Consider the following 18,247-nt stretch of genomic DNA (forward strand, 5'->3'; position numbering starts at 1 on the left):
AACATCAAATTATGGTTTTAGGGTCACTTCAAACTTACATTAAAAAATTATATATCAGAATCTTATCTAGGTGCTTGAGTCTGGATAGTAACATTCTGGATTTCTCACAAAGGGAATTTGTCTATGAATTGTTGCTTAATTAGTGTTTGTGGAGGCAAACAGGGTCCAGGGCTTCCTACTTTGCCACCTTGCTGACATCATTCCTCAATAGTAAAATTCCGATATTGAAACAAGCCCCAAAACACTCAATTACAGTTCAATAAATAGGTGTTGAAATCAGTACCAACACCTTGCTCTGTGTCTGACATTTTTCTTTGTTTTTCACTCATCTACAATAATCAACTAGCAGCATCAGATTCCTCATCTGAGTTCCCTATCAGAGCAGTTTCAGAAGTTCATTTAAAACATGTGAGAAATCTACCCTCCAAAGAATGCTTGGAATGCAAATTAGCTTGAGGTGTAAAACGTATTTGAAAATTTTTAAAAATATTTCAGCTCTTAGTTTATGTTAAGCAACATTTACATCCTCTTCCACTGCCGTCTCTGTACTACTTTAATAAGTATTACACTCTTTGCTCCATTGTCTTTCAGAATCTCCTCTAGAGATTTAGGAGCTTTGAAGATTCACCTAATCAACACATTTAAGAATTCCTCCTCTTGTATTATGCTAAGTAAAATAAATCAGACAAAGAAAGGTAAATACCATATGGTTTCACTTATATGTGGAATCTAAAAAACAAAATAAATGAACAATCAAAACAGAAACAAACTCATAGATACAGAGAACAAACTCATGATTACAAGGTAGGAGGAGGATTAGGGGGCTGGGCGAAAAAGATGAAAAGATTAAGAAGTACTGACAGTTACAAAATAGTCACAGGGTTGTACAGTACAGCATATGGAACATAGTCAGTAATATTTTAATAAATATGTATGGTGCCAGGTGGGTACTTCTTAAGTTATATAAGAAGGTAGTCACTTCGAACTTATATTAAAAAATGGAGGTGGTCAATTCTTAAGTTATATAAATGTCTGACCACTATACCATATACCTGAAACTAATGTAATAATGAATGTCAACTGTAATTGAAAAGTAAAAATAAATTTGAAAAAAGAATTCTTCCTTCCTTACCTTGAGAAAAATTAAGAGGAAAAGATTTCATCATTCTATCAGAGGAAATATGCCATCCCTGTGGCATCATTTTTCACCAAAATGTGAAATTCTAGTATATGTCTATTTATTTCTGAAAAAGCCTTTTCCAAAAGGAAGCAACGTTCAGTTGGTGTGTATGAGACCACAGGAGCTTTTAAGATTCACTCCATCCACATTTCACTCCCCAAAGTGAATTTTCCTATTGTGAGGGAGGTTGGTATCACAACTCTTACGGTTGAGAAGGCTACAGAGTAGCTAAATGCATTACTAGACATCCACTATATTGGAGAGATTTATAAGGATGATGTTCTAAAGCTAATCGTGGGACATTTACCCTACTTAAAGAAATAAATGTTAATAATTAAGGAAGTGTCTTATGGGCCCCTGGCTTGTGTACAGTATAGAGATCCCATACAAAAAGTCTAAGCTCCAGGAAAGGCTAAAAATTAGTTGGAGCTTCTTCAAATCTAAGGTCTGACCTCTTAAGTAAGGCCTATGAAATGAGTCAGATAAGTATAAACTGAAGAGGAATTTATACATGGCTGGAAAGTAAGAACACCAATGATTTTCTTAAAAAAAAAAAAAAAAAGCATTGTACTAACACTAATATTTTAATGATAAAATATTAAGGAATTTTTAGATTACTCCAAATATAGGAGATCTTTTTTCCCTTAGGAGGAAATGGCTTTTCATTGATGGATTCATTCTGACCAGTTTCATTTACAACACGTGGCAAAATATGTATAAGAAGGCACACTAAATGATCTAACCCAAATTGAACCTGTGATCTTGGTCTCATTAGTAATAGTGACTTTTAATGATACTATAATAATTATTCACCATCTTCCTTAAAAGGTCCAATATCTACTTAATATTTATGTTGCAGGTACCTATTAAACACAAAAAAAGGACTAACGACGCCTTCCTACCCCATGTGGCAGAAAATGTTCAACTTTCTGCTTTTCAAGTTCAAACAGCTCCATCCAGAATCCCGTTCAGACCTGACTGGTAATCATATATCCTTTTCCAAGTTTTACTTCTATCAGCATTTAGATAAATAAAAATAATTCTAAACTCATTAAACCCTTTATCTAATTTTTATTATCAGTACTGTGAAGATAGTGTGAAAGGTCTGAGATGATTATACCTTTAATGTCACAGGTGAAGTAGATTTTGGCCCTAGATTTTAAAACATAGCATTGATTTACAACCTAGGTCTTGCCTCTCTAGTCAACCAGCAGCCCCTCAATCTCGGTCTAGAGTTATTAATTAGGTAGAATAGCCAGAAGAGAGGGCATTGCTGCTAAGCAGTATTAACAAGTGAAAAACTAGAACAGAGATTAATCCAAATAAACATCAAAAAACTTATTCTATTTGTTTCACTTAAGAACATCATCCTCTCTTAACAGTCTTTTTATTCTTCCTACAAATGCCAAAACCTTCTTCAGACTTTTGTAAAGTCCTAATCCAAGTCTTTTTGTTCAGACAAGAAAATCTATCTTGGGCAAAGTAATAAAGCTAGATGAATACAACAGAACTGAGAGTATATTTACTTACGTAAATTTATGTATGATATATGTAGCTTTTCAAATTAAGGAGGTTGAGTCTATTGGAAGTAGATTATGAAATCTACTATGCATTATGAAAATCTACATGCACATGTGCTCAGACATACAAACTTATTTCTGAAACAGAACATAAAAAACAAAAGCCAAGAGGAAGATCGATGTCCTTGATATCAAAACTAAAAATTCAACATGACAAGGTATGGTACCGGTTATCATTTATGATCTCAGCTCCAAATTTATCTTTGTCTAGTGTGAAATAATGATGTAATTATTTCAATGATGAAATAATGTAAATATTTCTTCTTTGCCAAATGGCAAGATGTTAAGCTTTGTCAGTAGAGGATGCTAGAGGGACCCTGGAGGAGGATAAAGGGTGCTCCTGAAGGCAGGCTCCTGCAGTGTGCAGGCTTCTGTAGCACCAGGTTCTTGTAGTGCATGCAGCTTGCTGCAACGCCCGGTTCCAGTGGTGCCTGCAGCTTCATAGTGCAGTGCCGCTGGCATGGCCACTTCCTGTGAAGGGCTTCTCTGCTAGCAGCACTTTGGGTGTTTCATAGCCTCAGTGAACTTCTCCATTACCTAGTGAGCCTTAAGGGGTACACTCTCTCCAATGAGGTCTGGTTGTCAGCCCTGGATGGCAGTGGCTGCTCCCTGTATCTGCTATCCCTGTATCCTTTAAATCTCTTTATTGCTTACCAGCCAATCCTCCCATTACTTCTCTTATCATTAATAATTCTTGATATTAAATTTTTGATCATTGTGTGATTTCTGTTTCCTAATTGGCCCATAACTAATGGAGAACGGATATCAGTACTGGAGTGGTCCTCCGGGACAAACCCACAAAGATGGGATTTGGGGATTTGTTTGTTTGGATCCTTGGTCTCGAAAACAGTGCTGAGTTCCTTACTGATAGGAAATAGGATGCTAGTAACCCTTTGCATGCAGTAACATGACAACCAAGCTACCGCCTATGGTAGATTGTGATGAAGTACCTGCTGAAATGTGTGCCCTACGAGCCTAAATTGCTACTGTATTGACTCTCATGGCAGTAATGACCATAAAGACTGGCGTGGGATGGAGTGTTTTTGGATGTGCTTTGGCACTTACAGAAGAATATGACAAGCTTGGGTCCTTTAATTCTCAGCTCTTATCATGATCTGAGAACCAGTGAGCTTCCACGAAAGCCTTTACAAAATCTCTTATTTCCTGTAGGGATAACACTCCTAAAAATCAAGCACAAATTTTAATTATGCAGAATGCTAAATTACAGTGACAGTTGAATTCACAATCTCGTTTCTCATTGCTATTGAGATGAGCTCTCTCATTTCAATGGCGATGCCATCCCAGGCCAAAGACAAGGTAGGGAAATCTATTACAAAGGGCAGCAGGGATATATCAGTAGACAGGTAGAGATCTGGCACACAGAGATTTTGGGGGGTTGATGAATACATATGGGCAGCCAACTAGAACAGTGTTTGATGTCTAAAACAGAAAATACTCCAGTAGTCAAAACCTGACTTAAGTCAGCACAGTAGAGTCATAACCTCTCTTACCCAGATTCCAGACCTAAGTCAATTCACAGATCAGGGCTCCTTGACTTCAGCAGAGGCTGGATCCCCTTGAGGAAGGATCATACACCACTGCTGCAGGTACATACCATAAATTTTCCTCCAAACTTTTTCCTAAGGGATCTGTAATCATTTTTTTAGTGATTGTTCATCAGAGAAAAAGAAATATCCAGATCATTTGATGATTACTAGGTACGACCTCTAAATTAATTCTAATTCCTAGGGACCCAAAACACCACTGTGGCTCACCAGTCAAAATAAAGGTTTACAGTGAGGAGATAGGAGTCTTAGCTCAGGTCTGAATTATAGTGGACACAGTCGGCCCATGGTTCCACCATATGGTTATTTCCTGTTCCTGAAGGAACAATTGAAATAGACATAATTAGCAAATCAAAGGGTTCCTATATTGGTTCTCTGACCCCTGAGTTGAAGGCTCATTATTGTAGAAAGGGATCATTGGAAGCCCCTGGATCTTCCCCCTATCAAGGAAGTAAACTAGAAGCAATTTTGTATCCCCGGAGAAACTGCAGAGATTAATGCAGGAGCGAGTGTGGTGAAAACTATCATATCACCATTTAACTCACCACTTTGGCCTGTGCAGAAAAAGAGTTGGATCTTGGAAAATGACTAGTGAATATCAGGTCCATACCTTAATCAGGTAGTGAGTCCAATTACAGCTGCTATCCCAAATGCAGTATCTTTACTGGAATAAATGAATGTCTCTAGTACTTGTTTTGCAAATATGCTTTCTGCTCCAATATCAAATTGCAAGGACCACGAGAAGTAGTTTTTTTTTTTTTTTTTTTTTTTTTTTTTTTTTTTTTTTTTTTTTTTTTTTTTTTTTTTTTTTTTTTTTTTAAACCTGACGAGACCACAGTGTACCTTCAAAGTCTTGCCTTAAAACTTTGTCAATTCTCCCGCTCTGTCATGATATGTAATTCAGGGGCCTTGATCATCAAGATATTCCATAAAACATCACATTGGTCCACTATGCTGATAGCATGGTGACTGGATATCGTAGGAAGTACTTAGGTGCCCTAGTAAGAACAGGAACTTCCCCTTGCCAAGGCTGACATGCATTACTGATAAGTGCCTATCTGTCAAGAACCAGGACTCATACTGAGGCTGCAATATGGTACCATTCTCACAGGTAACAGCCATACAGCTGGTGACAGTTTCATTACATCAGACCTCTTCCATCACAGCGGGGGTAGAAATTCATCTTCACTAGAACAGATGCACATTTTGGATATGGATTGTCTTTTTGTCCATAATACTTCTGTCAGCACCACTATCTGATCTATATACACAGAATGCCTTATCCATCATCATGGTATTTCCTGTAGCATTCCTCCTAATCAAGGAATCAATTTCACACAGTAAAGGAAATGCTACAATGAGCTCATGCCCATAAAATTAATATACCCAACAACCAGAAAGGGCTAGTCTAACTGAAAGGAGGAATAGTTCACTGAATATTCAATTACAACAGTTAGGAGTCACCATCTTGAAAGGATGTAGTTCTTACAGTAGGTGGCATATGCTTTGAGCCAGAGTATATATGAGTTGAGTGATCAAGGGGTTGAAATGAGAGTGGCTCCTCTCAGGATTGTACTTATCATCCCAGCAACCGCAAGCTGTGCTGGTTTGGAGGTCTTATTTCCTAATGATGCTTCTACCATGGGTCTACTGATATAAGATCTAAGATGAGACTGCCATCTGGCCATTGTGGGATTCTTATGCCACTAAACCAAAAGGTATTACCCTACTGGCTGGAATGATCGATCCTGATTGATCCTGACTACCAAGGGTGAGCTCGTATTACTGGTACACAGTAGAGGCAAGGACTTTATCTGGAACACAGGGGATTCTCCAGGTGCCCATGTTCTTCCATACCCAATAGTAAAGATTAGTAAGAAACTACAGCAAACAGGACAACTGAACTCAGACCTTTTGGTAATGGACATTTAGGTCACTCCATCAGGTGAAGAACCCTAATCAGTTGAGGTTCTGACCAAGGGCAAAAGAAATATTGACTCAGTAGTGGAAATTCATAAATTTATAGAAACAAGGGCTTTGAGCTTTGAATTCATGTTGTTGCCTGCTCCACCCATTACAGTGAAAACGGAGCTGTACCATATAGTTCTTTGCTAGGTGGTATGTTTTGTCAACAGGGGTTACTGGATGGATTTCTTTTTCTGGTTCTGGGCAAATTCCCATATTGCCTAGCTCTGGCAGTGCACATAACTTAGCAGTTGAGTATCACTGGTGTGGCACCTCCTACATATGGTTTATCCTGTACCTTCTTGGATGACTTCACAGATTGTACCTCCCCATGGATAGCTTCCCCGGCACCATCTGAGATGGATTTACATCTACTACAAACTTCAACCAGAGGGCCAAGGTTGTATCCTCTCTAAAGATTTCCGGAACTCAGCTTAAGGGAGGACAGATAGTGGCCACTTCTTCTATTTGTTATACCTGTATTCTTCAGTCCTTTACTGCTTTGCAAATTTTTATTTACAGATAATATGCCCTGTAACTCCAATCCATTCTTATAGTTAATACTTTATGTCAAATGTTCCTGTTCATACAGACACCATAATCAAAGACAAAGGCTGAAGAAAATATTGGTTAAAGAAAATCCATTGACCATGAATTAGCATTCAAATAATTTAGAACTAAAAAAAATACCCCACTAATTAAGACAATAGAAAAACAGATAATTCAGTGAGGGGACAAATTAATGTTAGTAACCAAGTAATAATATTCAGTGGTAAGGATACAGAAAAAACTTTTGACACCTTGCTGGTGGGAATTAAGGCAATCTCGGTGTGTTAAAATTTTCCAAGTGGAAACTCTGACGCAGCTTTCCAATTCTGTTTACTCTAGAGAAATATTCATACATAAACTAGGTGGCAGGTACAAAGATATTCTAAGCAAAATTGTTAATAAAAACTAAGAATTGCAACAACCTAACCAGTATAGGTACATAAACTTAACTTGGAATGATTTCCAAATAGTTAAGTGAAAAAAAGTTGAAGGATGTCAAAATAAAAAAACACATGATATATTTTCTCAGGGTACATACTGTTATGTGTATATGCTGGGGGGTGGGGAGGGAGGGTTTAAAAACCAAACCAATTCCAGTAAGTACCTCTGAAAAGTGGAGAAGGGCAAGCAAGGCAAAGGGACTGGGGATAGTCAAAGCAGACTTATACCTTATCTCTAATAGTTTAAGGGTGGTGGAGTTGGGGGTCAAGAATATGTATCCATGTATAATTTGAACAATTAAGAATTAAGACTTTAAAATCCCCATCTTGAACTGCCAAGATTAAATGAGACTAAATTAAGTTACGATGAAACTGAAAAACTGGACGAAATACATGAAACAGTTTTTAGAATATTGGTCTTTAGGCAAAGGATAGTGATCCTTGAAAGGCAGGAAACTATTGACCTAGCTTACTGTGTTGACCTTCTAAGCCATGAGGCAGGGAAGGGACACCAGGCAGAGCCTACTGGACTTCCTGCTAAAGAGAGATAAAGGCAGCTAGATTTTCCAGGGCAGAGGACGAGGACGGAGAGTCAGAGAAAGAGGAACTTCAGAGACCTGCAGAGGGTGCCCCTCCAATATTCAGCAATGTATTATTGTTCAGCACATGCACGTGAGGCAAACTACCCAATGATGGGGAGAGGTTTAGAAGAAACAGTATTTGGAGCCCACACAAAGCTAGGAATAGACCTGCTTTCACTAGACCAGACTAGAAAGCTTCATATTCCATGGGGCCCTGAATACTAAAGGTCTTGCCTTAGAACTGGGGCAACAATTAGCCCTAGAACAAATGCTGCTCTGCTCTCACCTAACAAAGTTTAAAAGTCCTGAAAAGATCAAACTGTTTTCAAATAACTTATGTCCCAGAACAAAAATAACCAGCACCCAACAGGTTAAAATTTAATTTGGCACATGATAAAAAATTACCAAGCATGCAAAGAAATAGGAAAATGACCCATAATTAGCCGGAAAAAAATCAACAAACTGACCCAGATGTTAGAATTAGCAGACACAGGCATTAAAATTATATTTAAAAACTAAAGAAAAGACTGAATATGTAGAGACATGAAAGATATAAAAACACCCAAAATAAATTTCTAGAAATAAAAAACACATCGGATAACATTAACAGATTAGCCAAAGCATCAGTGAACTCAAAGACAATAATAATAACAAAAACAGAAAAAGATTTTTAAAAACCTAAACAGTGTATGGGTCAATTTCTAGCAGCCTCCGTATAGAGTTCCCAACAGAAAGAAGAGGCCAGAAAAAAAAATTTTTGAATAAAGGTTGAAAATTTTCCAAATTTGATGAAAACCACAGACCCAAGAAACTCAACCAAACCTATGCACAGAAACAAAGAAAGCAACAGCACATCATAATCAAATTGCTCAAAACCAGCGATAATGCAAAAAATCTTAAAAGGCAATGGGAGAAAAATGTGCAAAGGAACAAATGACAAAGATGAAAGATTTCTCATAGAACACGATGTGAGAAGACTGTGGACCAACATCATTAAAGTGCTGAGAGCAAAAAACATCAACCTAGAATTCTACATCCAATGAAAACCTTTCAAAAATAAAGGCAGACACACAAAAAGAATTCACTGATACCTGTACCATCATAACTAGAAATGTTAAAGGTTAAAGGACATTCTTTAGGCAGAAGGTAAATACCAGTAGCAAAGTAAAGGAGAGCACAACAAATGCTAATTACATGTGTTAAGTATACAGACTTTTTATCATCTACAAAAACTATTCTGAACTTCATTATCATCAAAACAATTTGTCTCTAGCAACATATTAGGGAGTCTTCAAGCTTGGCACAGAGTTTTATATTTACCAAACTTGACTATATATATAAAGCTAACATGAAACCAAAAGGTAATTTCTACAGCAAAATTATTAAGTCCACTCTTCTGGGTTTTAAATCTTATAAAGGAGTATTCTCTCTTCTTAGTCCAACTTCTGTGATCTAATATAGAATATAATCTTGGCCAAAACATGGACCAAGGTTTCACATACCAATATGTGGCTTAGTACTAGCTATTTATATCAAGTACTCTAAACAGAAGCCCAATTTTACTTTACATGCAATCTGAACTAAAAAAGCAATTAACGAATAAGCTTTCAGATTTATAACAAATGTAGTCTCATGAATTTGTTACTTGGTAGAACATAAGTGAGTGATTTCTACTTATTTGTGGAAGATCAACTTGCATGTCACTCGCACAGACATACAAAGCCCTCCCTCCAACTATCATTATTCAAAGGCTCTGTTCTCCACTGATGAATACTATCTACTGGTTTTGGAGAGCAATAAAAATTGGGTAGACAACCTATCCACAGACTGATAAGGTAAATTCACTAGCATTAAGTGAATAATCAAGAAGCAAAAACAAAAACACACTTTGCTTAATAAAGAAGAGCAGATTAATTCAATAAACATGTAGATTTATTTTAAATCAGTTTGATACACGATACAGATTGGTTTTGCAGTTTTTAATGAACTGAAAAAGAAATTTCTAAATACAGCAGTGTCTGCCTGTGCAATATCTTAAGGTAAAATACGGTATTTTGATAGAACTGCATCTGCATGAACAAATCAGATGAAAAATCTGAAAAGGTTTCTATATACCTTCTGGATTAAAAAAACCCAAAAATTATTAATGGCTCCAGATACTAAATTGCTAAAGAAGGCAGGCAAAGGGGAGGCTGTGAGTTCCGTTGTAAGAGCTCTTCTTGCAAAATCTAATGAATTTCATATATTATGATTTTGTTGTTAGAAGCAGTATTCAAAATTACAGAAGATGTGAGGCTTCACCAGCTACATTTCCATGAAAATTGCTATATGTGTTGACATTAATGTGTGACACAGTATCTAGATAAATGTCAATTATGCCATTGTAGCTAATTTTTGCCACTTTGAGAGGAATGGAAATTCTGCATACTTTCAAATGAATCTTGTATCTTACAGCACTCACTAAAAACTAACAGCCATGGCACCATAATAAAATTTTTTGTGAGGTACCTAGAATATTACTACTAATGAAAACACAAAAATGTGAGGTAAACCTACCTTTTCCCCAAAACTTGTGAAGCTAGAGATTTTAAACAATTAAGGCACTTGAAAATATTAGGTGTATGTACAAATGTGCAAGTAAAATAAACTTTAGCTGTACCAGCAAGCAACAAAAAAACAGTAAATCTTCAAGAACCTTTAATTATCTTAATGAAAGGAATTTTGGCTTATGAAATGGACCTAAGCAACTTGTTATTTCTTACTATAAAATATTGAAAACCAAGGACTAAACTCAGCCACTATAGGCTAAAGAAACTAAAACAAACAAAAAACTTTAATGACCTAGGAAAGCAAAAAGCTCATGTTAAACTAATTTAAGCCTCTGAACTAATCCAATGCATCAAAGGCAGGGAGAAGTATCCCTCTAAAACCAAAAAAACTAATGCTTTCTAAGAAAATTAAACAAATAAAAGTATGCATGCTTATTATACTACGGGAATTGAAACTAAGAAGGAGAGAAGAAAGAGCACAATCTGTTTATCCAGGTCAAATAATCATCATTAAAAATCTACAGTAATATCATCAACCAAAAATCCTCAGATTCTCTGAAATTACACTGGTCACATTTGCTGTCTCAAAATCTAAAATGATTGTCTCATTTAAAGAGTAAATGATTCTAAAAAAACTTATTTCCTTCCTGCCTCATGAAAATTACTTTTCAAGAAAGCCTGGTGGAAACCCTTTAGAGGTACAACAGAGTTAGGATACTTTTTTGAAGTATAGAGGAAAAATAATTAAATCAATTTTATCTCTGTATTTTTTCATAGCCATAAGAAAAATGTTGGTAAGTTCAATATATGAAGGCTTTCAACTTTGTATAACATCCTTTAGCTTAAGTTACTCAGGTCTGAAATAAAGTAGGTTAAGTTTTCAATTAAATATTAACAGCATGGTATCTAAAAGCAGGTTTACTACTGCTCACATCAACAGTTACATCCTCAGACCAATCTTTTACCTTCTTTAATGTGAAACGACAAATCACAAACATTTTAAGTTACAGTCTACCTTTGAGCCTGTCTTTTAAGGCACTGTTCTTTATTTTCTCAATGATATAAGGTGCTTTACAAGTATTAACAATAACTTGCTATACTTTAATGGTTTGTATCCTTTCCATTCATTTCTTTAAATCTGGAATGTAATTCCCTCGGTGGCATCTTATTTCTAATGTAGAAAAAATTACTGTTACCAAGCACAAAATTTTACTCTAAGGATACAGTTTACTCTAAATATACTAAATTTATAAATTTATTCCACTTTTGAAACGATAGCCAAAACTCTACCTGATTGATGCTCATTTGGCACATTCTTCTCAATTCTGGTCACTAAACTACATCCTGAGTTAGGATGAAAATGCAGCTTTCAGGCTTTACAATGACTAAATTCAAAATGCCAAAAGAGTCATGAGGTTGTCTGCACAGGACAATGTTTTCCATCACTTACAGAGTTACATTTGGCATGTCAAGAAATGAGAACATAATCCCAGAGCAGCAGCCATTAAAAATAAAAGAAGACAGCCACAAGGATTCATGCAGAATATTTTAAATACTCCTGTTGAGCAAAATGATTAACTGATTTTTCTTCAAGGATGATGCTCCAAAATATCCTATATGTATCCTTTGAAAATTTAAAGATCCTGGAATAGCGTCTTCCATGTGGGGTATCTTGTAAGATGATATTTTGGTTTCAGTGAGTTATACGCCAGTCCTTGTTAATTTAATGGGTCTGTTTACAGAGTGTGGTAGTTTCGTTCTTTTGATTTGCAGAATTTATAGAGAAAGAAAATTACAGCCTGCACACCCAAGACAAGGACAATTCCTCCAATGAAACTGGCTGCATCGAAGGTAGACTTTCGCATAGGTTGTGACGTTGGAGTTAAAGTGGTATTAGTTGTACCTGTTAAGTTAGAAGAAATACCAGTAAGTCTCATGATCCCCCATCATAATTTCAAGACACACCTGAGCTTCTATTTTGCCATGTTACATTCTATAAAGTATTTCCTCTTGACTCAAGTCTTTACAGCTAAAATTTATCCCTAATTGAGAAAGACAATTATTTATCAATCCCATTCTTTATTCCATCCAGTGATATCAAGTGGTCAATGCTGCTATACAACTTCAGATACGAAAATAACAGAAAAAGACTCTCCTGGTATATAAATTGTGCCCTAGGAACATGTGAAGCACTTTTAAAATTTGCAATTACTTCAGACTACATATTTTCATTTAATTGCTAGAATAAACAATATTTGTGTTGAAAATTCATACTTTTGAATTTTACTAAATATATAAGGCAAATTTGGTTGCAATTTTTCAAATTACAAAGATAATCCTAAGTATCTGCAATTTATAATTCCAACAAGCAAAAGAACTTGTTATTAAAGGTATTTTAATCTTACTCTGCAGATTTTACATTATGAGGCAAAAAAAGCACAAAAATTTAAATTCCTTTTCCAGGAGTAAAACATTTCAAGTGGAGCACCATCCACTTCATTAAAAAGCAACTGCATATTTAAAATAAATTTTACTTTTTTCTTAAATAAACTATCAAATTAACACTGGTTCTGGTGACTGTATATAATAAGTTGGCCAGCTTTAAAATTAGTTACAACTGTTATGTACTTCTTGTGAAGACAGAATGGCTTTACTGAAACTGAGAAAAGTAGCACAAGAATGAAGCCAAAAGCATCAAAATTATAAGATTCATCAGAATCAAAGCAACAGTATTTTAAATATGGATAGAGAGAAGGGCTCCTACCTGTGTACCCACTGTATTTTTAAATGTATTTTAACATTAAGCAGTCATAAAAACATCCTGAGGAATAACATATATTAACATGTAATAGAAAGTTAATTTTCACATGCGCTTTCAAGAGTTATAAAGGAATTTAAGAAATGGTAAGAAATATAGCTGAGGTGCACATTTGGTAGTGATCTTGGCTTTTTAGATATTTCTCAGTAAAAAGGATGGCTATATTATCTTCACTCAAATCACCATGGTCTAATACAGCACAAAATCAATCGCTAACAGTAATCAGTACTTAATTTTTAAGTTATAAGAAATTAGATTTCACCTACAAGTTGTACTAAAAGGGTTTTGGAAGAATGTTATCATTTAATTCTAACGTACCATGCCAAATGTGATTACACATTAAAAAACTAAAAGAGGACTCTCAGCAAACCTACCATTATTGCTCTAATAGCCTAATATCTTGGTCCTCTTAATATTTCAGTTCATAACCATTCCTGAATAAAACTGGAAAACGATGACAGAAATAGCAGACAATGGGATACACACATCCTGTCTCACTGTTAAGTTAGAAAATCTCAATTACCTGGTGCAGTAGTTGTAGAAGGGGAAGGTATAGTTGTGGTTTTAGCTGGAATGTAAACGAAATGCATTAAAAATTTTAATTTCTAAACTTCCCAATTATCTAGTATCTATCTTTTTAAAATAATGCTACCAATTTCAACATGCTTTCAATTTTTTAGAGAATAAAGGCCAAACTTCAGTTACTGGTTCACTAACACATCTACACGTCCACAATACTAGCTTTTAAAAATGTATTTTAAAACGTTAAGCAGTCATGACATTATATCTATGTTAACATCTATGTGTAAAATCTATGTATACATCTGCATAAAGTTTGTAAAGACACACAGAAGGGCATGAATTAGTGTTTAGGTGAGGGAACAACAGGTTCTTTATAATACTGCTTCTAAGACAAAACTTAAAAAGTCAAGGTAAGAAACAAGTGCAACTCAGTTATTTTCTTATGTAGGTAGCAAAATTTGCTTATCTTCATTATTTCAGGGGATTGGCAAAACTTTTCTCAAAGGAGTAGAAAGTAAATATTTTAGGTTTTGTACACTGTGCAGTGCAAAAGCAGCCAAAGACAACATGCAAATGAATGGGCATGGTTGGTTTCAATAAAATTTTGTAAGAACAGGTGTCCTGGGGCCATAGTTCCCCCAATTTAGATTAGAAGAGCCCAAGGATAAGTTCTAGTCTACTTTCCTACATGAGCTCAATTATCTAATGATGCCTTTAACGAAATGTGTACTCATGGGAAGGTTAGAGTGAATGCAACATTTTAGGAACAAAAGCACTATATTGAGACTTGTTATATTGACACTACAGATGGATATGTTATGATATGTTAATAACACTGAAGGATATTTTCATATGTTTGTATCCTTTTCTTTCTCACTGCTGTACACATTTAACCCATCCCATTCTTGGCTGTACAGTTAGGTCACCTCTCATTTCTCCGTGCTATGAACATCTTACAGAGAAATATCTCATCTCATCAGTCTGATAGAACTGATTCCTATACATAATTCCCAGATTAGAGGGTATGATTATTTTAAGACTTATAATCCTTTTGAAGTTTTTGTTGCTTAGACATGCGTAACCACAAAAAAGTTTGTAAATTAAATATATACCAAATTCTTTTTCAATCTTACAACACTATTAGTAATATTGTCTGACAATGTTAAGGGAAGAAATTAGCAAATGCTATTTGATCCTCATTACCCACCCTCTGAACATGGTAACTAATTCTTTTTTCTAAATAGGCAAAACATGTACACACTTTTACTTTTCACCAAAGTATTTTACGTTAACAATTTTTCAAAATTGAGCACTACTTAGAAAATGTACCTCCATGGACCTACTGTACGTTCCTTTCATTTAAAAAAAATTCATAAACTGTAAAAGCTGCTATTAGTGATAGAAAATTTAGAAAATACAGTAAAGACATTTAAGTAATCCTATCACTCTGAGTAACATGTTTCTTCCTGCCAGCCATTTTTCTAGGTATGTATACAACAAAAAATATTGTACCAGAACTACTTAATACTATTTTCTACTATATCATGGACATTTTCCACTTGTTTGACATAAGGTAGTCATTCTATTTTAAGATACTTATAAATATTAAAATCTATGTTTATAATATATTATTTGTACTGGTAGAAGACTTATAATTAACCCCATTGAACACTTTTCTACATAGAAGAGATTTTCTTTGTTCTGTTTCTTTAACAGTCCCTTAATTTCTCAATTACTCTCTTTAGCAGTAGCCATGGAAAGAAACCATATAAAGGTTTTTCAACCATAACTGCCACTCGACTGATGCATTTTCAGCAAGCAAGCAAGCAAGCCTCGGCTTTCTTCCACTTTAATGAACCAAAGAGAGAGAAAACAAAAAAGAGACTCATGGTAGTTCACAGGAAAACAAAAGTGAGGACCAAGCAGGACAAATACGTCAAGACTCATGGGGAAGAAATTAAAAGTGGACCCGTAATGGTTTTGGGAAGATCATTTCCCTCTCTATTCCTTTCTGTTCACATAACACCTTCTGGAAATTCATTTTCTCTCAACATCTCTACTTTCATCTACTTTAATACCCTCCTACTAATCAATGACTTCTAATGGGTGCTAAAGATTTATGAACACACCACTGTGTGCTCTCCAAAGTAAGTTTTGTAGCATTTACAGATTTCCATGGCATAAATATTTCCACTACAGCCTTAATTCAAACTACCAACATGGTATCACTGAACATGCACTTGGAAACAGCTATGTACAACTGGCTAGCAAAAGCTGGTACAAGCTAGCTCACTACTGCCGAAGTCTTTCAAAATGAGTTGTCCTTGTTACAGCACTTCCTCTTAAAAACTACGCCGAAAACACATATGCACAGTTTCTCAGACAACACTTCTCTGGGCTTTCTTACTTCTCTGCCCATCCCTACTCAGTTTCCTCTCCAGTCCTCTTCCTACCCCTTAGACATTATTGTTCCCAAGGGTCCTCAGGCCCTATACTTCTCTCTAAAAGCTGCTCCAGTGGACTGTACTACTGCCTACAATGATTAACCTATCTGTACTTTTATTTATTTTTTAACTTATTTATTTAGGCGAGGCAACGCTTGGTTGACCTCACAAATTGCAAGGACCTTATCAGCTTCCAATCCCTTATTTTTTATTTTTTACGCCTACGGCACCTCGTCTTCCTATAGGTGATCTCCAAGTACTAACCAGGTCTGACCCTGCTTAGCTTCCAAGATCAGATGGAATCGGGCTTGTTCAGGATGGCATGGTCATAGACAACCTATCTGTACTTTTAGCTAAGAGCTCTCCCATCACCTCAATCATGAAGTCCTATGCCTTCTATTTCTTATGTCTATTTGCATATATCTGCAATTTTTCCCCTATCAGTCATCTAGTATCACTGTTACAGGTTATCTAACCTCCCTGTATTCACTTGTCTCCTTCCAAACTCCTCTCCACATCATCAGAATAAGTCATTTTATTAACATGCAAGTCTCATCACATGACCTACATACTTCAATCCAACAGAGCAAGGCATACACAAAGGGACTTTCTAATCTAGCTCTTGATTTGTTGATTGGCCAGCTTCATTCTTCCTCACATTGTACTGGACACATCAAATCCAATTCCTTGACCTCATTATACCCTTCACAAGTGTTGACCACCCTGCTCCACTTGGGAAACTCTTGTCATATCTTACCAGGGTAATTTCAAGACTCAGTCAACATCTTCAGAGAGTTGTCACCACATATGCCACGCTACTCAATACACACACCTTCCTACAAATCCTGTAACATACTAAGCTTACTTACCTCTTTCGAAGTTACCAATAGGCAAAACGCTGTCTTACTTCTGTCTCTATATCCCTATTATCTGGCCTAGTACTTGTACTGGAATAAATTTTTTTTTTTTAATTATTTACTCCCCTTATCAAATTGGTAAAGACTGTTAAAAGGAGGTATTATCTAATGCTATTGAAAGTATGGTGAAAAACTTTCAACTTGTTGATAGGAATGAAAAGAAATCAGTATTCAGAGTCTTAAAATAATCATATCCTCTGACTTAGGAATAATGCTGTTTGAATCAATCCTATCAGAAATGACAGAAAATATTTCCCTATAAGATGTTCTAACCTAACTATTCAATCAAGAGCACAATACATAGTGTGTACAATAATTCTTGCAGTAAAAGGGAAAACAATTCAAACGTGCAGGTACATATTGTCCAATATCATGTTTATTTATTTAAATATATATATATATAAAAGACTAGAAAAACAATTGTTTAAAACATTTTGGTGTACTTCTGGATGATGGGAATTATAGGGAATTTTAATTTTTTTTAGGCTTTTATGTTTCTTGAGGTTTCCACAAAATCCACGAAAAGCAGTTTTCAAACTCAATGTACAAAGCTACAGCAAATCTGCTCAAATTCAATGAATACAAAACACCAAAGCTCTGTGTCACTGTCACAAATAGTACACATAAAGTAATTACTGTGGCCCAAGACTAAATATGCCTACTAATTTTTAAAATTATACTAACAACTTTTAGATATTTGATTACTAAAATATAACTTTAAGCTTATCGAGAGAGTTTAAAATTCCTAAAAGGAGGAAGAGGAGGAAAAGTCAATTATTTTGTATTACCTGTAGAATTGGTTGGCAATGGAGTGGCAGTGGGCACTATTTAAAAAACAAACACACATATTAAGTCAAAGATGTCTAAAATATCACAATCTATAACACTATTTCCTACACGTTATTCCTACCGGCAGTCATTTGAGTGCCACTTAACAATTTTTACATTTTAGTACCACCTGTGAAGGAAACTGACAATTGCTCTGACCCAATATTGGTCTATCCTTCTCGACAAATAGAAGCACCAATTTTCAATGACACATTCCTCATCCCAGCAGAACATTTCTTGGCCTCTCCTGGCAGATAGGTAGCCATGTGTAACTTCTAAGCATATATAAGGTAGATACGGGCCTCTTTC

At 35.5% G+C, this 18,247-nt stretch overlaps 2 protein-coding genes across 2 annotated transcripts in view; one reads left to right on the plus strand and one right to left on the minus strand.

Annotated features, from left to right (window-relative positions):
• The window catches only part of LOC102881620 (coiled-coil domain-containing protein 162), a 40,635-nt gene extending 38,404 nt beyond the window's left edge, over positions 1-2,231 (plus strand). The window contains exon 17 of the mRNA XM_015600052.2: positions 2,040-2,231. Within this exon, the coding sequence (XP_015455538.2) occupies positions 2,040-2,165 (126 nt within the window). The 3' untranslated portion in view covers positions 2,166-2,231. The remainder of the gene's footprint in view (positions 1-2,039) is intronic.
• A 7,539-nt stretch (positions 2,232-9,770) lies between these two features.
• Positions 9,771-18,247, minus strand: part of CD164 (CD164 molecule) — a 14,759-nt gene continuing 6,282 nt past the window's right edge. Inside the window, exons 4-6 of the mRNA XM_006926060.3 lie at positions 17,899-17,934; positions 13,751-13,795; positions 9,771-12,312 (exon numbers count right to left, since the gene is read on the minus strand). Of these exons, the coding sequence (XP_006926122.1) occupies positions 12,146-12,312; positions 13,751-13,795; positions 17,899-17,934 (248 nt within the window). The 3' untranslated portion in view covers positions 9,771-12,145. The remainder of the gene's footprint in view (positions 12,313-13,750; positions 13,796-17,898; positions 17,935-18,247) is intronic.

Source organism: Pteropus alecto, unplaced genomic scaffold, assembly GCF_000325575.1.
Source record: "Pteropus alecto unplaced genomic scaffold, ASM32557v1 scaffold79, whole genome shotgun sequence".
NCBI lineage: Eukaryota > Metazoa > Chordata > Mammalia > Chiroptera > Pteropodidae > Pteropus > Pteropus alecto.